Source organism: Callithrix jacchus, chromosome 21 (genome assembly GCF_049354715.1).
Source record: "Callithrix jacchus isolate 240 chromosome 21, calJac240_pri, whole genome shotgun sequence".
In the NCBI taxonomy this organism is placed as follows: domain Eukaryota; kingdom Metazoa; phylum Chordata; class Mammalia; order Primates; family Cebidae; genus Callithrix; species Callithrix jacchus.
The window spans coordinates 42,741,004-42,762,831 of record NC_133522.1 but is presented as its reverse complement, the minus strand read 5'-3'; the positions used below and the strand labels follow the sequence as shown (position 1 = coordinate 42,762,831).

Genomic DNA, 21,828 nt, shown 5'->3' with positions numbered 1-21,828 from the left:
AAGGCAGGGCTGATAGGAGTTTTAAAAGGATAAAACGGGTTGGGGCGAGGGAGGCGGAAAATACAGGCTCTTACAGATACCCTCCGCTGCCCTCCACACCCAGCCCACTGCTCTACAAAGGTATGAATGGAATGGCTTTTCTAGAAAAGGGCTTCCAAGAACATAAAGGAATTCCTTTCCCTGGGAGGCCCTGTGGAGGGCTGAGCCAGCCTTGAATTGGGCTTATTTCTCAAATCCATTTGATCTGGCGTTTTTGTCAACATGGTACATGTTAGGGCCTACGATGATTTTTTTTTTCCTTTTTGTAAAAGAGAGGCATATATATTAAAAATGCTTCCTCTTCCCCTGCCAGAGCCTCACAGAAGTCAAGAAACGCTATCCCCAGCTTAAATGTGCAGACTCTTAAAGATGGAGGTAACAATATTAGGTTGCCATAGTAACAGCGCTGTTAACTTTGCACCGAGCCCTGGCCGTCCTGAAGCCAGCTCGTGGAAGAATCTTCCTTCATGTTCTAGGTTATGAAAATGGTGATGTTTGTTTAGACAAGGACGTTTCGCTAGTACACATTTTCTTTTTCCAGTACATATACAATCCGTTACGCCTGTCTACATTGTCACTTGTAAAATAGGGTCTTTTTTCTCAGCAGTAACCTTTCTTATTGAACTGCTCTGATAGCCTTGATTTATTTTTACTAAATACAGCTCCAAAAGTTAACAAGGTAGACACAACAGCATTTTGCGGTACTTTATTGGAAAATGTCGGTGGTATCTCCTAGTAATCAAACCTACACCTTTCAGGAATCGCGGTTTAATTACAAGACTCATGAACATAAAAAACAAATAGTACCCTCGGCTTATTTCATGTGCACACACTCGCAGGGAGCTGTGAATGAGGTATAGCTGAGTACGTGGAGAGGTGGGTGCATCCCTTCCCACCATGCAAGCCCCTTCGCTGCGTGACCCACGGTCCTAAATTTGCAAATTGTAACTCGTACCATGATGCCCACTGATAGATACCCTGTAGGGACTGAGTCAGGTCCTCACTAAGTGACACAGGGTTGGCAAAGAAACCAGTTCACATTTTGAGAGCAGTCGGTGTAGGTGCCCTTTGATTCTAGAATGACGAGTTAAAAACATTTGCGAAAACCTCTTTCCATTCAGAAAGGTGGAAAAAGTTTCCTGAAATAAACCATTGTGACAAAGCAGCAACATGATGCAGTGTTTATAGTGGGAAGAAAATGGAAAGACGGTGGTTCAACGCGTGGGTGCAGCTCGGAGCCATGATGGAATTTTTCAGTGTTGGGATCTTTAAGCAAAACCCACAAAAGATAAAAATGAATGGAGGGTTATTTTTTAAACACTGCTGGTGCTTTATGAAGGGATTTCTGTTTACCTGTTGCACACGTGACATGTTCTTATGAAGTTTTCTTGATTTGTAGAAATGCTTCAAATGTCTACATCATTTCATGACATCCCCTTCACGTTTTTCCTCCAGGAGGTGCCGGACCCATTGACAGTGTTGCGTATTGCACATGCAGTTTAACTGTATTAGCGCTATTTGTAGCAAACACAAGCCTAGTGAATTACAGATCTGTGTGGGCCAGAGGGATTTTGCCACATAATGAAGCTGGACAGGGTCATTCTCATAAACTCTCTGGCTACATATATATTTTTGCATTTAATGCCTATTTAATAATATATTCTGAAGATGCTATTCTTGGTTTTATCAAGAGTTCATAGGAGTTAGGGGGAGGTAAGAGCTTGTTCATGTGCTTGTGAAGCACACCCATGTTCAGACACACAACATGGAATTGCATGATCACCCCCTCAGTCTTGGTTTGTTGGTTTTTGTATTGAAGAAAGGGTTAAATAAAAAAAAAAAGAGACTCTTGAATGACTTTTAAAGACAGTAGAGTTGTGTATTCATAGGACTTAAAATCCTCACTTCTGCCTTCACCTAGGCATCTAAAAGGGCTCGGGACACTGGGGTCCCCTCCCAGATCCGCCATCCACGTGGAAGAGTGGACTGTGGCAGGGTGGGTTTCCCTCCTTAAAGTGGAGGATATTTGCGGAGTGAAACCGCTTCAATCTCCCAGCGGGACTTTCCTGGAACGTCGGGGACAAGGCCAAATGCGTGAAGCCAGATTTCAAGGTGAGGAAACCAAGACCCCAGCAACTGGGTCTCACCGGCCCTCGCAGGACACAGGCGGGCGGTCACCTGCCGGGCGCGCCTCGGGCCTCTGGCACCCGTGCGCGCGGCCTCCGCAGTGATTGAAAACCGCAAGACGGCGGCGGGGTCCTATTCAAATAGCTGTCTGCATAAATTACTGTAGGTCGCGCGCGTCTGCCAGGCTCGGTGGCGCCGCAGCCCCCGGAGGCAGGGCCCAGGCTCCTGGTGCGGGCGGCCGGCGGGTCACCTCCCGTTGGTGATGATGACCGAGGCGCCCAGGTAGTGCGGCAGCGGCGCTCCAGGCGGGGAGGCGGTGGCGGGGCTCGGGTGCCGGGGCCGCAGTGCACGGGTCGCCGCCTCGGGGCCGCCGGGGGCACAGGCCAGGCCGGAGGCGGTGGGTGCGGCGCCCCCCAGCGGCCCACGCCGGGCCAGCACGCGGTGGTAGTTGAGCAGCACGAAGGGCAGCTGCGCCGGCGCACCCGGGGGCTCGGGGGCCGGGGGCGCGCAGCACTCGGGCGCCGCGCGGGCCAGCGCCAGCCGCGCCCCGTCCCGGGCGGCCTGGCGGGCGGCCTTGGCCGGGCCCAGCGTGGGCTCCTCGCGGTAGTGGCCGCAGCTCGGGAAGCTCGGGGGCGCGGTGTCCTCGCTGAACCTCCGCATGGCGGCGGCGGGCGCTGCGGGGACAGGCGACACGTTAGAGGGAGACGCCCGCCCCGGGCAGCAAGGGGCGCGGCCGCAACCACCCCACTCCCATCCAAGCTCCGGACGCGCCCGCCACCCCTCCGCAGCCCACGCGCTCCATCCGCGGGGTCGCTGTCGCCCTCCCGCCTCTCGGTCTAGTCCGCATGGTCCAATCTCAAGACGCGACTTGAAATGTTCCAGGAGCCACGTTACAGAGAAACAAGTGTGATGCCTGTTAAATAATACACGTCCTTTAACGCACTATGGCCAAAATACTATCTCAGTGTGCAATTAGTGTTAAACAATTATTGGGACTTTTTTTTTGTTTGGTACTGAGATGCAGAGCACAGGTCACACCTGCCTCACTGCACTGGCCACATTTCCATGTTCAAGACCACATGGGGTTGGTGGCTACCTGATTGGACAGCAGGGGACTAGACGCCACCAGGGGCCTTAGTGTTAGATGGCCCTGTCTGTCCCGATTTCTTCTGCCAGTCCCTCAGTGGGGGAGGGGGTGGGTAACCACCCTGATTGTTTCGTGGCATAATGAAAAATAACCATTCCTGTCTACTCAGTCAGACGCCTGACATTAAGTAGCTTCCCGGCTTTTCTTTTTAACACCTTTTGGCAACATTTGTCTTCCTTTAATACCAAAGAGACTAGGAAACTGATCGCAAATTGCCTCAAATTACCACCTTTGGTCCACTTTTTATCACGTGTGTGACAAGGAGATTGTTAACCTCTTTCACTTTTAAAATAGTGGTAAAAGTCAAATACCATGTGACTGCATTAGCCAGCTTCAGACACACACACAAAAACTCTCTGAAGTCAATCTCAAGTGGGTCCGATGTTTAGCTGTTATCAAAACCCTTTGCCTTCCTTTGCTTGGCTGTTCTGGAGGTCCCTTCCTTGGTTATGTCAGGGTCCCAAGGTGTTCCTGGATATGGCGGGTGCATATCTAAGGGATCACTGGCTCCTGGGACAGGCCAGGTCAAAAGGCAAGGGGCCTGGCCCTGGTCACCAGTGTGGTCTTTTCTAAGTTGGGTACTTCTGAAAAAACACGCCCTAGTGATTTCCAGAAAGGCTGGATTCTCCCATAATCTATCCCTTGTCTCAGATTTGGGAAGAAATGTTATCTCAGCCTCTAGTTGAAACACAGAGCAAGAGATTCCTAGGATTTGCAGAAAAAGCAGTATGAGGCCCAGAAGGAGCAGAGCCCTGTCTGCCTCGAGAGAGGGGTGGGGGACTTTGGGGCACTCTCCTCTTTTATCCTTTCCTCTTTAAGCAGGGGCTCCGTGATTCTTTTCTGGGGTACATCATCCTTTTTTTTTTTGAGACAGAGTCTCACTCTGTCACCCAGGCTGGAGTGCAGTGGTATGATCTTGGCTCACTGCAACCTCTGCCTCCTGAGTTCAAATAATCCTCCCACCTCAACCTCCTGAGTAGCTGGGATTAGAGGTGCTCACCACTGTGCCCAACTAATTTTTCTATTTTTAGTAGAGATGGGGGTTTCCCCATGTTGGCCAGGCTGATCTGAAATTCCTGACCTCAGGTGATCTGCCTGCCTCAGCCTCTCAAAGTGCTGGGATTACAGGTGTGATGCGTCCAGCCTGGGGCACATAATCCTGATGTCACCTTCACCCACATTTTAGTGACACTGCAAGACATCTGCACCATCTTGGTCTACACTCTGAGCAGCAGTTAGGTCTGGGTGCAACGAGAATAATTTCCTGTAGCTAACCCTCCATCCCCACCGTCCACCCTCTGCCTGGGGTTGGTCCATGGAGCAAACAGGAGTCTGTGTCCTGGACAGCTGGCGGTGTCTGCAGAGGACATCTGCTTGCCAGCTGCCAGGAGAAGGCAAAAGGCCATTCCTTCCTATTGTTGAACTGGCATGTACAGAGCAGGCCCCTACTGTGTGCCATGACGTGGGAGTAGGCCCATCACAGCTTGTGGCCCCATTGTACAAGTGAAGAAACTGAGGCCTGGAGGGCTTGTGTTCTTTGCCCTGAGTTGGGGAGTGGCATTTCTGTCCCCAAGCTCATGAATTTCCACCATGGCTTTCCCCACTTCCAAAACTGGCATGGAAAACAATGAGGCTGTTTGTCTCAAATAGTCACTTCTGGGTGGGGTGCAAAGTAATCTTGCAAAAGAAATGCCACCAGGGCATTCTCGGCACATGAGAGCTGGTTTTGAAACTCACTGTCCCCCTTTGCTCAGGATTTACGTGATGGCCGGCTACTGTTTCCTTTGCCCTTTATACTGTCACTGTGTCAGTCCCCAAGGCAGGCAGCTGCCATTTTGCACCCTCGAGGAGCACCTGCATCAAGAGCAGGAAAGCACAGCAAACCCTACTTAGAAGCAGAAAGAGGGAAAGCTTGCCCAAAGCGTGAAGGTTCTGTCTCCATCTGCCACCCACTCTTGCGGCTGCTTCGGCCCCCGGCCATGCCCAGTCCTCCTGCCTTCCCCATGAGCAGACCAGACCCACCTTCATAGCTTGGCATCAGGCTGTGCCGAGCAGTGTTCACTGGTGGCTCTGGAGGGTTTTTAGCTGGAGACGAGCTGCTAGGCACTAGGGGGTTGGCATAATGCCACTGGCATTCACCGCTGGCTGGCAGTGTGCTCAGGAAAAAGCGTGCCACCTCACACGGGGATCCTTGGGGCTGCCCAAACTTGGCTGGCAACATTGGCTTTTTGCTGCTGAAGACGTGGGAGTCCAGAGGGAAGTGTCCGTAATGGTAGGAGAAGGGCAGGCTGTAGGACGGCGCGTACAGAAGGTCACTGCTCTCGGAGTGGAGCTGCGGTTCCGGGGGGGCAGGAGTGCTTGCAGGGGGACTGGCTCTCCAGTTTCCAAGCTGGCCACATTCCAGTTTGTCCATTTGGAACGAGCTGTATTGCTGCATGGCAAAGAAGATGGATGAAGGGCCAGCAAGGGGCCGGCAGGAAGCTGCCTTCTGGCCCTGCACGATCCACCCCTATGGGGCCCAACCCCAGCCAAGGACACCCCCTACCCTCACCACCACTGCAACGTCCTACTGGGGACAGGCACACAGCAAGTGATACCTCAGTGACCTGCTCCCAGGGTAGGAGAGCCCCCACCCCCGAGCTAACACCTCATCAGACACACATGGACACTTGCTGTTTCTTTCTTTTCTTTTGTTTGAGATGGAGTCTTGCTCTGTCGCCCAGGCTAGAGTGCAGTGGCACTGTCTTAGCTCACTGCAACCACCACCTCCTGGGTTCAAGCAATTCTCCTGCCTCAGCCTCCCAAGTAGCTGGGACTACAGGTGCGCTGCCACCACACCTGACTAATTTTTGTATTTTTAGTAGAGATGGGGTTTCACCATGTTGGCCAGGCTGGTCTCAAACTCCTGACCTCAGATGATCCACCTGCCTCGGACTCCCAAAGTGCTGGGATTACAGTTGTGGGCTCCCACCAGTCTAGACTCTAAGCTACCAGTCTAGAATCTAACCCACCAGCCTAGACGCTAACCCAGCGGCCGTCTAACTAACCAATCTAGACTCTAACCCACCAGTCTGAGATCTAACCCATGGATTCTAACCCGTCAAGGCATGAGAATCTAACACATGGGTTCGAATGGACTGATGTGCCTTACCAGTGGAGTCTTCTGTTTCCTAAACTTGACTAGTTCACTGGGATGTCAGCCTTCCCCTGGAGTCACTACCGTGTATACAGGACCTCCCAGAGGGACCTTGCTCCATGGGAGGGAGACCCCTGCTGTGCACTGAGAGGCTCCCCATTCCTACGTGTCCAGGCTTCCCAAACTCCTGGGATAAATTTATCAGCACCCCCAAATTTCAGGATGTGCGTGTTACCTGTGGGGGGTAAGGGTTTGTTCTCAGCTTTGTCTTCATCTTGGTATTTTTGGGTTTCGCTAATTTCCTAGTTTCTTGTGAGGTAGACAAGGCAGTCCTCCAGGAGTCCTGGGACTTGGCAGTGGACACCTGCTCCAGGGACAGCTGCAGCTCCTTGTATTCAATCTCCCTGGAAGGCGGGAGTGGGCCGAGTCAGGTCCAGCAGGCAGCAGAGGCCGAGCAGCTTCCCTGGCCCCAGCCCGGGGGCAGCTCATTCTCAGTGCCCCAGTGTGTCATTTCACTGGGGTTGGATGTGGGTGGGATTTGAGACAAGGCTGGCTCACCCTCATGATAAAAGCGGTCTGCAGCCCCAGGCTGGTCCACCTCAGGAAATACTGAGCCAGGTCAGAGCTCTCTCCAGTCCCATAAAGCCCCAAACACATCTCTGGGCAGTTGTCAGGGGGGGTGGAGGGTGGTGGGGGAGGGGCCATGGGCCATTAGGGGAGCCGTCAAGGGAAAACGCGACAGGCAGAAATACCATTGATCAGATCCACCTGCATCCAGCATGAGCATCTGCGGCCCCGGTGCCTCTCCAGATAGCACCCCAGGAGGCAAGAGCTGGGGACCCTTCACGGGTCTGGGAGCCTGGCCTCCAACTTGGTGCATTGTCACATCAGGGGCCCATCTCTGCCCTAAAGAACCCAACTCAGCAGGGTCATGGTCACACGTGGGAGGTCAACCTGGAAAACCAGCCCACAGATTTGCTCAGGAAGAATAACTAAAGGGCTAACTTGTTTTCTCCCTGACGGTTTTGCTAGAATCACTTGCTTTCTGAGACACACAGGACCTGGAAGTCATTCTGTGAATGAACCTAGAGCCTAAATCCTCACCCTGTATAAAGTGCAAATGAGAACCCTTTTCACCATGGGGCTGGGGGCACTGCAGGGGTCAGAGCCTGGAGTGAGGTGATTTAACGTACAATAGCTATGGTGGGTGGAAAGTAATACATGGCCCCAGATAGACATATGTCCTATTGCTTCTAATGGCCTTAAAAATATTTGCAGTGGCTCAAGCCTATAATCCTAGCACTTTGGGAGGCCAAGGCAGGTGGATTGCCTGAGGTCAGGGGTTTGAGACCAGTCTGGCCAACATGGTGAAACCTCATCTCTATTACAAATACAAAAATTAGCTGGGCATGTTAGCAGGTGCCTGTAATCCCAGCTACTTGGGAGTCTGAGGCAGGAGAATCACTTGAACCCAAGAGGTGGAGATTGCAGTGAGCCGAGATCACGCCATTGCACTCCAGCCTGGCAGACGAGAGCAAGCCTTTGTCTCAAAAAACAAAAGTATTTGCAAGCTGAACGCCATGAGCTCATGCCTGTAATCCCAGCACTTTGAGAGACTGAGGCAAGAGGATCGCCTAAAGCCAGGCATTCAAGACCAGCCCGGCCAACAGAGCAACACCCCGTCTCCACGAAAACATTTATATTTTTTTGATTTACAAAAAAAGCATTTGCGACTGAACTTGACCTTCTGAAGTGTTTAAAGGGCCAAATATTCATCATCATTTGCAACAGGCTCTATAGGAAGACAGGCAAAAAATGGGAGACTTCCTGTTTCAAGCAGCAGGAGCATCCAAGATGACCCAAATGTTTGTGGGCATGGATGGCACAAGTTTGTATTCTTGATCGGGGCGAACAGAATGCATGCTCTTTGCATTCTATTCAGGATGGGGGCATTCCCACCCACCCCCCATGCCCCTCACCTAGGCTCTGCGATGGGATCCTAACCTATGCCCAGGGCAGAGCACCCTCCTCCTGGCTGCCCCTGCAGCCTAGCACTTGGCTTTTACCGCTGAGCACAGAAATAGTTTAGACCTTCCAAAATGACTGGATTGCTCAAAAAAATATATTAAAAAGGAGACAAATGAACAGTTTGAGAAAGAGAGAAAGAGAGATGATGCTTATCGGAGCCATCCGATGTGGGACAGGGAAGAGAGCAAGGAGAGAAACAAATACGTGTGACTTACGTGAGTACATAATTGACACTCACGATGCAGTGGGGCCGGGACGAGCGGCTGTTGTGCACCACCGTGGCGTAGCTCTGCACCCACACCCAGCCGCCCCGCTTGGACAGCAGCCGGTAGTACTTGGTGGTGACCTGGCCCTTCACCAACACTGCAAGCACAAGGTGACACGAGTCCTCAGACACTTCACAGGCCCCACCTCTGGGATACTGCCCCCAACGGTGACCTAAATCCTGAGGATACCTCTGAGAAATTGACAAAGGGGGCAGGCTTTCTCCGCTGGAGGGTGCGTGTGTGTGTGTGTCTCGTGCGTGCCTACACACACACACACACACACACACACATGCATATGCACACAGATGTGCGCACAGGAATTTTGCCTACAACTTCAAGGAGTTCCCACCTGTTAAGAACTCTCATTTAACAGTCATTGCTTTCATTGAGGGAAACATTAGCCACCGAAGTGTGTACTGGGCAGCGTGAAAAAAAAAATTGAATCTGCTTTTTAGTTCCTAAAATGCCACGATGATGTTTTAATCCTCGAATCCTTAATGGGCAGAGCAGGTGAGTGATGTAGTTATTTACACCAACTAGTCAGTTAAGTGCATTCAACCAAGCGTCAGGCTGTTGCTGACTGGCTGTCCAGGCACATGGTGTATCCACAGTGAAACTGTTACTCTGTTGCCATTTATATTTTCTTCCCATTAATCCCAGTTTTCTTGGGCCCATTAATTTGCTATGTTGTTTATGTAGGAAGGACCTCTGCTTGGCTACAGAGTTCCTGAAAATTGGGCCTATGGGCCCTTCTTTTTTTTTTTTTTTTCAGGACAGAGTCTTGCTCTGTTGCCCAGGCTGGAGTGCAGTGGCACGATCTTGGCTCACTGCAACCTCTGCCTCCCAGGTTCAAGCGATCCTCCTGCCTCAGCCCCCCCTACTAGCTGAGATTACAGGCATGCGCCACCATGCCTGGCTAATTTTTATATTTTTAGTAGAGACAGGGTTTCGCCATGTTGGCCGGGCTGCTTTCGAACTCCTGACCTCAGGCAATCCACCCGCCTTGGCCTCCCAAAGTGCTGGGATTACAGGCATGAGCCACTACGCCCGGCTGTATGGGCCCATCTTCTATGCCAAGCAGCTCAGGCAAAGGCTTGGTGCACCCATAAACCATGATTCCACCTAACCAGGAGGCAGGGGAGGAAAGTGCCAGAACCTGCAGGTGGACAGTGGAGAGGGAAAGCTTCTCCACGGAAGGCGGGGACAGCACAAGTCTAGAAACAGACCCACGGATGCCCAGGTCCCTGGCTCCAGAACGTTCCTGCTTCTCAAGGCAGGACTGGCCCCTGGCCCTAACTAGCAGCTGCCTGAGCAGAGATTCGGGGAGGTGGCCAAAGGGGCTGAGTCTGTGGCTGTACCAGCTGGTGCCGAAGGAAACTCCCCAAGGTATCATTGCATTAAGTGAGGCCCCAGTCCTGCCCAGACGCTCCCTGGGCTGTCCATTTACGGTTTCTTTTCACCATGCAGATGGCTCTTTCTCATCCACATTAAAATATTTTGGTGCAAAAGAAAACGCTGCAAGGAGTTATTCACCTTAATATTATAAAGGGTTCGCAGAGATTGATAATACAAAGACCCTAAAGCAATACAGGCAAAGAGCGTGAACAACAATTCATCAGAGAATAAATATAAACAGGCGAAATGATGAAAAACACCCAACTCCCTGTCCATCCCACACATCAGATCAACAGACGCTAAAATAGAAACAAACGTTGTATGATTCCCTTTACATGAAATGTCCAGAAGAGGCACAGCCACAGAGTCTGAAAGCAGATGAGCAGGTGCCAGGGGCTGAAGGACAAGGGGAACTGGGAGTGAGAGTCCCTTTGGGGATGATGAAAATGTTCTGGAATTAAAGGGGATAGTTGTACAGCACTGAATACAACTAAAAACCACTGAAAATGGTGAAAAAGGTAAATCTTATCTAAAAATAAAGTAATAAAAGGCCAACAGGTGATAATGGCTAATCTATGATGAGAGGCATTTTCTTTCTTTTTTTTTTTTTTTTTGAGAAAGTCTCACTCTATTGCTCAGGCTGGAGTGCAATGGCATGATCTCAGCTCACTGAAACCTCCACCTCCCAGGTTCGAGCAATTCTCCTGCCTCAGCCTCCCAAGTAGCTGGATTACAGGCACCTGCCACCAGGCCTGGCTAATTTTTGCATTTTTAGTAAAGGTGGAGTTTTGCCATGTTGACCAGGCTGGTCTTGAACTCCTGACCTCAAGTGATCTGCCTGCCTCAGCCTCCCAAAGTGCTGGGATCACAAGCATGAGCCACAACATCCGGCCAGTGAGAGGCATTTTCATGTGTGATGGAAGGATGAGTTGGTGTGGTCCTCTGGAAGGCTGTCTGATAGCTCGTAGCCTCTGACACACTGATTTCACTTCTAGGAATTGACCCTATGGAATTGTGAGCAGTGCAAACACAGATTTATGTACACAGTGTTTCACCGCAGTCTTGCTGAAAATTCAGGGAAAAGGGGTGGGGAGAGACTTAACTGTTCAACGATAGGGAAAAGAGTAAAAATTATGGCAAACTATGCAGCCAGTAAAATGATGATGATTAATAAGAAATTATCACATTATGGGAAATGTGTATGATACAATGTTAAGTGAGGAAAGACAAGATTCAGAAGTGGGTAAAGCAGAACCCTAATTATGAAAAAGTGGGCACATGCACACACTACCCCCCCCAAACTGTGTTATCCTGGACAAGCTACCAACTCCCCTGTGACTCAATTTCCTCATATATAAAAAGAGGATAATCAGTCCTTATGTCATATAGATGTTGAGAGATTAGATTATTTATCTGAGGATTTGGAATACTGGCAGACACAGCTGATGGAGTCAATACATATGAACTGCATACATCTGACTGAAAGTGACAGGTAATTTTCATTTTCTTCTTTTCAGCTTTCCTTGACTTTCTAAATTTCCAACAAGAAGGAGGTTTAATCAGAATTAAAAGGTATTTATTTCCATGGGAAAAAAGATTGTGGGTGTTGGGAGGTGGGAATCCAATCTTCATGAGGATGAAGCTGGAGACATGAGGCAGTGCTGCTGTGTAACAAGCATGCCAGTGCCACCGGCTGGGGAGAGGCCTCTCTGGGACGGTGCAGAGAGCAGCGCTTTTCGGCCCAGGCTTAACATCTGCATCTCAACAGACTCAGATCGCTGCTGAAAGGTGTAGGCAAAGGCAGTGGGAAAGAAAGAAGCCTGACACTTCTCCTTTGGGGGTTTGCTTCTTTAACAAAAAGATACATGGTGTCTACTTCCAGCTCATTTCACAGGATTGCCTCATTCCATCCCTACTACAACTGTGCAGGGTGGGCAGCACCAGGAGAGGGGGATCAATAGAGCTTGAGGGCACAGCTGGGGTCCAGCCCAGGTGTCCTCAAAGTGGCAGCTGTGGGAGGAGGGAGGAGCAGCTGCCTCCAGAAAGTTCTCTACAGCTGTTAGGCTGGTGCAAAGGTAATTGCAGTTTTACCATTAATTTTTTTTGTTTTTTGTTTTTTGTTTTTTTTGGAGACTAAGTCTCTCTTCTGTCACCCAGGCTGGAGTGCAATGGCGAGATCTCAGCTCAATGCAACCTTTGCCTCCTGGGTTCAAGCAATTGTCCTGCCTAAATCTCCCGAATAGCTGGGATTACAGGCGCCCACCATCAGGCCTGGCTAATTTTTGTATTTTTAGTAGAGACCGGGTTTCTCCATATTGGTCAGGCAGGTCTTGAACTCCTAACCTCGTGATCTGCCTGCCTTGGCCTCACAAAGTGCTGGGATTACAGGCGTGAGCCACCACGCCCGGCTGCCATTACTTTCAATGTAATACATCAAATAATATGTATTGGGGTGGGGTGGGCTCACCTTTTAAGGGAGACTCGGCCAATTTGTTTATTGTCCCAAAATAACCAAGAGATGCACCAGGCTCAGCGTGAGGATCCATCCATGGATTTAGAGAGAACAAGTGCTTGCTAAGCTCCTCAACCTCAAAATCTATTCCTAGCAGTACCTGTCAAGTCCCTAGGAGTTTCAAACCAGCCTGGCCAACATGGTGAAACCCTGTCTCTACTAAAGACACAAAAAATTAGAAGGGCATGGTGGCAGTTTCCTGTAATCCCAGCTACTCGGGAGGCTGAGGCAGGAGAATCACTTGATCTCGGGAGGCAGAGGTTGTAGTGAGCCGAGATTGCATTTTAGGCAGGGTGACAGGGTGAGACTTCATCTCAAAAAAAAAAAAAAAAAGAAGATGATGATGAGGAGGAAAGCCCTGGAGAAGAGAGAAGCATCTTAGGGAAGAGTCCACAAGGGAAGCATTTTAGGGTGGACCCCAGAAGACGGGCTGAGCCTGACAGCCAGTCCCCTTGGGCACAGAGCAGAAGGGACAAGGTATACCTACAATGTCAAAAACTGCCTCCAAGGATTAGGACAACACGTATGATGATTTACTGTCATTACTTATGGCTCCCCCTTAGTGCACAGGGTTCCCCACACCTTCATCAGCAAGACAAAACCAGCCTACCTCCACACACAGCTCCAAGGGCATCTATAGAGGATCTAAGCCAGGCACCGTGGCTCACACCTGTAATCCCAGAACTTTGAGAGACTGAGGCAGGTGGATCACCTGAGGTCAGGAGTTCAAGACCAGCCTGGCTAACATGGTGAAACCCCATCTCTATTAAAAATACAAAAATGAGCTGGGTATGGTGGCAGGAGCCTGTAATCCCAGCTACCCAAGAGGATGAGACAGGAGAATTGCTTGAACCCAGGAGGCGGAGGTTGCAGTGAGCCGAGATCATGCCACTGCACTTCAGCCTGGGCAACAGAGCCAAACTCCATCTCAAAAAAAAAAAAAGATGTAAAAACGATGTGAGTATGACTTAAACTTCTTCAGCCATTTCTAGGTCAGAGGCAAGCAAGGCAGCAGCAGAAGCCAGCAGAGATTATCAATCCTGTAATATCCATCAAACACCCTGTACAATGAATGGGCTGGAAACTCCTTCCAAGTCGACCTGCTATTTCCAAACCTCTGTCCTCTGCTTCACAGCTGTGCCATAGAGTGGCTGCAACCTGGTGTCCCTGGTACCAGATGTGCTTGTTGGTATCATAGTGTTGTTACTCAGAATGCCTCTGGACGCCTCGTGTGTTCAGTTAGCCACAGGCTCCACCACTCCCTATTGCCCTATACGTGCCACTCATTCATGTTACCTGTCCGGCCCATAAGCATTGAGTGCATGACCACTGTATATCATCTGGAGTGTGTTCTCCCCAGATTACTACCAGGTACTCTATAATGTCCTGAAATTTGTTATAATCATTATTGCTCGAAACTTGTAAACCACCTATTCAGGCCTCAAAGCCTTTTTGGGACACTGAAATTGTTTTTTTGTTTTTTTGAGACAGAGTCTCGCTCCGTTGCCCAGACTGGAGTACAGTGGTGCCATCTCTGCTCACTGCAACTTCTGCCTCCCAGGTTCAAGCGATTTTCCTGCCTCAGCCTCCTGAGTAGCTGATATCACAGGTACACGTCACCATGCTGGGCTAATTTTTGCATTTTTAGTAGACATGGTTTTGCCATGTTGGCCAGGCTGGTCTCAAACTCCTGACTTCAAGTTATCTGCCTGCCTTGGCCTTCCAAAGTGGACATTACAATATTTTCACAGCTGGGCATGGCCTGTGTCCTCTTTGTGGTCTGGGCTTGGCCCACTCTGGGCAGGAGCCTACCTAGAGAGCGGGGTGAAATTCCCAACAGCCTTGGAAGAATATCCACGCAGACATCATGGTTTTTCCAAACCGTGGCCAGCCCAGTGCCCCTTGACACAGATTGTCAGGTTTATTGATGATGAGCCCTTCTCTACCTATGCACCAGGTGGTCCTCAGCCCTCCTTGAGGCTCTGGGACAACAGATCACAGCCTCTGCCAGCTCCCCCTACATATAAGAGAAAGTCTCCCTAACATGAAACAAAGAAAGCGGGGAGGCAGAGGAGGCAGAGCCCGGCTTGCCTGAGGCCAAGCTGGAGCCTGGTGCCTTTCTTCAGCCACAGGTGGTGGGTGAGGTGTGGGGTGGGAGGGTCACAGTGGCTGATGTGATCCTGTGTTCACTTTTCTTTACAGAAAGTTCTAAGGCAGGGTGTAGAGGCCCATACCTCTAATCCCAGCACTTTGGGAGGTCAAGATGGGAGGATCACTTGAACTCAGGTGCTCAAGCCCAGCCTGGGCAACAGACCAAGACCCCAGCTTTACAAAAGAATTTAAGAATTAGCTGGGTATGGAGGTACATGCCTGTAGTCCCAGCTACTCAGGAGGCTGAGGCAGGAGGAGTGCTTCAGGCCAGAAGTTCAAGGGTAGAGTGAGCTATGACCATACCACTGCACTCCAGACTGGGTGACAGAGCAACACCCTATCTCTAAAAAAGAAAGAAAGAATGAAGAAAGAAAGAAGAAAGAAGGTTCTGGGGAATTCTGTGGCACAGCTCTGACTTTGAGAGCCCACTGGGTGACACCCAGACCACAGCAACAGATGCCCGCATGCCCCCTCTTCTCGTCCGAGATGCCCCTTGCCTGACCTCTGCAAACCTGTGCTCCCCAAAGCCAGTGGAGCTGGCCCTGCCCCTCCTCACCAAGCAGGAGTTTCTGGAGGCTGGAATTCTCTCTTCAGGAGCTGTGATTTCTGCAGCCCCTGTGGACTCTGGCTCCTGGTGAAGATAACATTCTGAAGCATGTGTGCAAACCATCAGGCTGCCTGGGCCCTCCCAGACCACCGCCTCTCACCTCCAATCAGGCGTCCGCAGAACCTCAGCCCCCACCCCAAAGATTCCTGGCTTTTGGCCACTGGTGTGGGGAAAGCGAGGCCTCAGAAGATGGGACAGTGGCCTCACTTGGGCCCTGGCTGTTGGCAGCTGTCTGCTTTGTCCTTGCTCTCAGTGATCTCACCCACTGCCCATGACAGATGCATCTGGGTGTCCCACTGTGGGTCCAGGGGGGTCACTGCTGGCCACCTCCAGCTCTATTTGGTTGTGGCAGATGAAGGGCAGCTGGCAGGCTGCCTGTGTCCCTGCAACCCTCGGGCAACCACAGGGCCAGCTCTATCTTATCTGGTTGAAAGACTTGAGTCCTGGGTCCACAGTTGCCACAGTGGGGACTGTGGTGGAGCCTGAGAGGGCAGGAGGCTCAAACAGGGAGCCTGTACTTTGGGAGGCTGAGGCAGGAGGATCACGAGGTCAGGAGATCGAGACCATCCTGGCCAACGTGGTGAAACCCCACCTCTACAAAATTACAAAAATTTAGCTGGGCATGGTGTCAGGTGCCTGTAGTCCCAGCTACTCAGGAAGCTGAGGCAGGAGAATTGCTTGAACCCAGGAGGCGAAGGTTGTAGTGAGCTGAGATTGCACCACTGCATTCCACCCTGGCCACAAAGCAAGACTCCGTCTCAAAAAAAAAAAGAAGAGTTTGGCCTCACCACCCTTCCTTCAAGCCAGGCCCTGAGCCCTGCCGTCAGCCACCAAAACACTGTGTGATGGGACTAACAAGTCCCATTTCAAGATGGAGCCTCCCGCCTGCTCAGGCTCCTTCCTGTCCTCCCCAGGCCGGCCTATCCAGCTAAAATATGGGAAGGGCCCCTCCCAACGACGTGAGCGAGGACACAGCATACTAAGGAATGACCTGTTTCAGGCTGAATTGTGCCCGCCAAGATTTCTCTGTTGAGGTCCTAACCCTCGGTCTCTCAGCCCGGGACTTTACGTGGGTAAAGAGGTAATTACAGTAACAGTCATCTAGGTGGGTCCTAATCCAATATGAATGGTGTCCTTAGAAGGAGAGGAGGTTAGGACACAGACCGGCACAGAGGAATGACCCTTTGAGGACACAGAGAGGGGGAGGCCTCAGGAGAAGCCAACCCTGCCAACACCTCCGGGCTGTGAGCAGCTAATTGTCTATGGTGCTTTGTGAGGGCAGCCCTGGGACACTAAGACGGTCCCCAAGTCTCCACACCACGAGACAAAAGCATCATTCAGACCTGAGGTCCCTTGATGGGGCTCTATGGGGCCAAGCAATAGCGGGGTATGTCTCCGCAAGGGGAGAGGTGGCAGCCTTTGGTACAAAGCCAGGAGTGGAGACAGAACTGGAGAGCGTGGGGGATGGGCTTCCCTCACCCTCACACATCAGGGGCTTGGCTGTGAGGACGCTCCTGTCAGCCAACAGGGACCCCCAGAGAGAGGTGCAGCCTGTGTGGACACGGGAAAGATGACAGATGGGGTCGGGAAGGGAGAAACTTGTGGAGGGTTAGAACAGAGAACATCTTCACACAGCCTGGATGGAGGCCCAGCAGGGAGGAAGCTGAGAAGAGGCTGTGAAGACATCGGCCTTGCTCTGGCCCCCACGTCCAGCGGCCTGACCTGCTCTTCCCACTGAGGCCCTTCCGTGGCTGGGCCCACTCTGACCATGTTGGGTGTAAGCCGGGCAATCAAGGCCCCCTGAGAGCGGCTCTCCAGCCACTGACTGACAGGCATGGGGGTATCAATACTTCAGCTCACTCTCCCTCTGCTTGATGACACTGGCTCCAGGGTGTCGCCTGGGTTAAGTGCCAGCCTCCCATGGATATAGCCAGGGGACAAGACCCTTTGTGGCTCCTTCTCCTCCCTGGTTCACTCCTCACTCCCCTACGCATGTCTACCCACTGTCCAAATCAACCAGAGCACTTCAACCAGAAGCTCAGGGGCAGCTTCTGGAGTTTTAGGAAATCAAATAGGTGCCACCCAGCCCTGGGGGTGGAGAGGCAGGAATAGGAGGCCTGGGGTTGGCCCCTCTGGGCCAGGTTCTGCACCTGGGAAGGAGAGCGAGGCCTCCACCATCACAAAGCTCCACACCGTGAAGACCCTGACTCTGAAGGCCCTGCTCTGGAGTTGACTGTCTCCCCGGAGAGTTCTGGCTTTGGAAAAGCACAACCGACATCGCAGTTGAGTGCGCTGAGGGGAGGCTGCTGCTCAGCCCTGCAGGTGGCTCCCACACCAGAACCAGAGAACCCCCATCATCTGAGGCTGCCCTTGCTGCCACACCCTCTAAAAACTGCCAGGGGAAACCGAGGCAAGGACACTCATGGTGAACCCCAGGACCGCACCAGCCCCCAGCCTGACTGGGGTGCCCTCTGTCCTGCTCATGTCTCTGCCACAGCTAAGTCCGAGTCACAGGACAGCAGCAATACTGCCAATCTCACTATTTTCTGTTCTCTTTGAATTACCAATTCTGGCTCATTCGGAAAAGAAAGCTGTGTCCCATCTAATTTCTAAACACGCCTGCCTTTTCTGCGTGTCTCTTGGGAGCCTGTCTTGCCTGCCCTTTCAGAGTCCCATGGGACAACTGCAATGTCTGGAAACTTCCAGTGAGATAAAGTGGCTTGATCACATAAACCACAGGAGACCCCTCAAAGAAAATCACCTGTGGGTCTGGTGAGGAGGGCTCGGGAGGGCAGGGCCACAGCCGAATCTCCAAGGTGAAGCCTCACGGTGTGTTGTGGCAGTGACCATGGCTGACGGCACGAGAGCCAATGGGTGGCTTTGGCTCCTGCCCAGTTCCACTGCCTCCCCTGGGCAAGTGGCCCGAGTCTCAACCTGATCACCTGGGAAAAGGGCACGAGAGGGACTTAGCTCCCTGAAATGCCCGCAGGTCAGAGTCTGTAAGTGAAAAGCATCCACCCATGATGGGCATACAGGAGCCACTGACTCAGCCTCACTGTGGCCTTCAGTACCGTTCCAAAACACAAGGGGAAAAACCACCCTGCTCCTGGGTTAGCCGGGCAGTGTGAGAAAAAAGGCAATGTGTATTTGAAAGGAAGACTTTTGTCCAGGCGCAGTGGCTCACACCTGTAATCCCAGCACTTTGGGAGGCCGAGGTGGGTGGATCACTTGAGGTCAGGAGTTCAAGACCAGCCTAGTCAACATGGACGGACCCTGTCTCTATTATAACTATAGAAATTAGTGGGGTGTGGTGGCGGGAGCCTGTAGTCCCAGCTCCTCGGGAGCATGAGGCAGGAGAATCGCCTGAAGTCAGGAGTTGGAGGCTGCGGTGAGCTGAGATCTTGCCACTACACTCCAGCTTGGCAACAGAGCAAGACAAAAAAAAAAAAAAAAAAAAAAGACTTCTGATTCCCTTTGTTTTCTGTCTCTATGCTTAGAGGCCTGACTAATTCCTGCCTTTCAGCCCTCTGTGAAGAACAGGTCTTCCCTTGCTGTAATTCAGGGGTGCACTTTAGGCTCCCCCAGCATGTTCCTGCCCCTGTGGAAGGGGGCTCCAGATCCTCTCTTCGGGGAGCGCATGGAGGTGTGAGCCCTCACCTTCGCTCTCCAAGTCCCAGGCTGTTCCGGGTGCACAGCACGGCTCCATGCCTCGAGGCAGATGCCTCTCTCATCTTCTAACTGCTCCTGCTACTCCAGAGCCCCTCCACTCCCCTCTTCATATCTGCCTGTTCAAGTTTCCTGGATATGGAATTCTAGAATTGAAGCACCATACCTAGTTTGCACAAGAAAGCTTTCTGGCTCCCAAATTAGTGACACTAGGCAGTTGCTTCTTTACCAAGCTTGGTGTCCAGAATGACAGAGATGATTATGAGATCATGATTTGGTCTCTAACAAAAGAAAAAAAAAGGGTCGTTCACACCTCTAAGTCTCCCACACAGCGAGGAGCAAAGAAGAAGCTGTCCGTGCCTGCCCAGCCAGAAGTCTTGGCTGTCACCGGTTTCTGTCTGTAGAGACTTGGGGAGGGAAGAGCAACAGCGACACCCTGGGAGTATTGAGCTTTCTGGGTCCCAGTCCATACCAAACCCAGCACATCACGCCGCTGTGGGTCCAGCGGCCTTCGGGCCTGCCGCCCGCCTCCCATGCAACACCAGCGGCCTGTCCTCTGACATCCCTCAGCCAACACAAGGTAGAACAAGAACCGAGGACATGCCATCTGGGCCACACTGCAGAAGACCCAGCTCCTCTAACTATCTGCACCCCATTATAAAGCACCCCCAACCAGCCATGGGCATGGCAGGGCTGGACAGCTGGAAGATGAGGCATTCCACTCCAACCAAATTATTCTCTGCTCGGTTTGGATTCTAAGAGAAGAGTGTACGGCCGGCAGCGGTGGCTCATGCCTGTAATCCCAGCACTTTGGGAGGCTGAGGCACATGGATCACTTGAGGTCAGGAGTTTAAGACCATCCTGGCCAACATGGTGAAACCCTGTCTCTACTAAAAACTCAAAAAGGAGTGAGGCATGGTGGCATGCACCTGTAATCCGAGCTACTTAGGAGGCTGAGGCAGGAGAATGGCTTGAACCCAGAAGGCAGAGGTTGAAGTGAGCTGAGATTGCACCACTGCACTCCAGCCCAGGCGACAGAGACGGTCTTTAAAAAAATTTTTTTTTAATTTTACAAAAGTAAAAGTATCATTTCTTGAAACATTTCAGTGACTAGAGCACCCCCCTTTAAATCCAGATGTTCCCAAAGCGCCTCCATTGGCAAATCAAATTGGTGTTTGTTCACCCTTTCCAAGGTGACCTCTCCCATCATGAACAGTGGCCTCCCCCGGCTTCCCCTAGCTGGCAGGTGTATGGCAGTCGGAGACAGGGCTGTGTGTGGGTTCAGCTCCTAGCTCCGCCACCTCCCAGCTGTGTGAAGGTGGGCAAGTGGCTTATCTGGACCTCAGCAGCTTCGCTGGTAAAATGAAGGTCCTCCCTCACTGAGCTGGTAACATACTTAGTCACTTAAACTAGTGCCTGACAGCAGTAAGAGCTCCGTAACTAGCCGTTCTTCCATCATTGTTGCTCTTATTCACAAATGGCGTCCAGACATCAGAGTTTAGGTTCCACATCCACAATCTAGAATCCAGGCAGCTTCCCAATCCTACACCTGCCAGTGTCTCCCTGGAAGGGTGCTTGTGGCTACCTGAGAACCAACAACTGGCAGCCATACTTAATCATGGGGTGGAGGAAACAACACTGAAGGCTTGAGATTCAAGTGTGTATCATGGATGATTATTGCACCAACAAAAGGGACATGTCCCCCCAGCTCTGTCCTCAGCGCCTCCTCCCTGACCAGCAACCTCCCGTGGCTGGGGTGGGCACGCTACTCACGGAGATGGTGTGCGTAGCGGAGGTGGAACACGTCGCAGCCATGCACGTGGTGGTACAGGGTCTTCTCGATCAGGTCCTGAGGCTCATACCCCGTCACCTCGGTCACCCTGCGGGGGCACGGTGGCTCAGTGAGTTACACCACACTGCAGACTGCCTTTCATTTAAACCAACATTGGTTTTGCCAAGTAATCAAGTGCTAGAAGGCTCGAGGGAGAAATGTTGATTTTGGAAACTGAAAATGATCTTTTTTTTACAAGAAGCAAGTCTTTGAACTCTAGTCCGGGGCAGGATGTAGCACTATTCATGAACGGGAATGTTCTGAACACACTGGCTAAGATAATTTTTGGGATGGCTTAAAATTGTAGCCTTTTTCGAGGTTCAGCTTATCGGGGAACACTTACAAGTGGACTTTGATCCTGAGATTGTGAGAAAGCTCCCATAGGGAAAAATGAACCCACTCCTGGAAGGCCTCGGGGGTATGGTCCTGTGCAAATTTTTTAATAAATTGTGGTAAAATATACATAATATAAACTTCACCATGGTAACCATTTCTAGCATACAATTCAGTGGCATTTATTGCCCTCACAATGTTGTGGAATAGGCATCACTGCCCCTTTCCAGAGCTTTCCATAACCCTGAACAGACACTCTGTCCCCATGAAACATCAGCCCCTGCTGCCCCCTGCCCAGGCCCCAGTAGCCTCCCTTCTTTTTTTTTAAGGTGGAGTCTCGCCCTGTCTCCCAGGCTGGAGTGCAGTGGCATGATCTTGGCTCACCACAGCCTCTCGGTTTCAAGTGATTTTCCTGCCTCAGCCTCCCAAGGAGGCTGGGACTACAGGTACCCACCACCACACCCAGCTAATTTTTGTGTTTTTAATAGAGATGGGGTTCACCATAATGGCCAGGCTGGTCTCTATCTCCTGACCTCGTGATCTGCCCGCCTCGGCCTCCCAAAGCGCTGGGATTACAAGCATGAGCCACT

The 21,828-nt window shown here is 51.5% G+C and overlaps 1 protein-coding gene across 5 annotated transcripts in view; it reads right to left on the bottom strand.

Moving 5' to 3' along the window:
- Window positions 1-728: 728 nt before the first annotated feature.
- SIM2 (SIM bHLH transcription factor 2) overlaps window positions 729-21,828 on the bottom strand; it is a 53,484-nt gene continuing 32,384 nt past the window's right edge. For 4 of the 5 annotated variants that reach the window (XM_008986653.5, XM_054249074.2, XM_078358638.1 and 1 more), the window contains 5 exons: window positions 20,848-20,954; window positions 8,693-8,840; window positions 6,685-6,853; window positions 5,336-5,744; window positions 729-2,840 (listed from right to left, as the gene is read on the bottom strand). In XM_008986653.5, the coding sequence (XP_008984901.2) occupies window positions 2,413-2,840; window positions 5,336-5,744; window positions 6,685-6,853; window positions 8,693-8,840; window positions 20,848-20,954 (1,261 nt within the window). In that variant the 3' untranslated portion in view covers window positions 729-2,412. The remainder of the gene's footprint in view (window positions 2,841-5,335; window positions 5,745-6,684; window positions 6,854-8,692; window positions 8,841-20,847; window positions 20,955-21,828) is intronic. The other variant, XM_054249073.2, reaches the window with a different exon arrangement.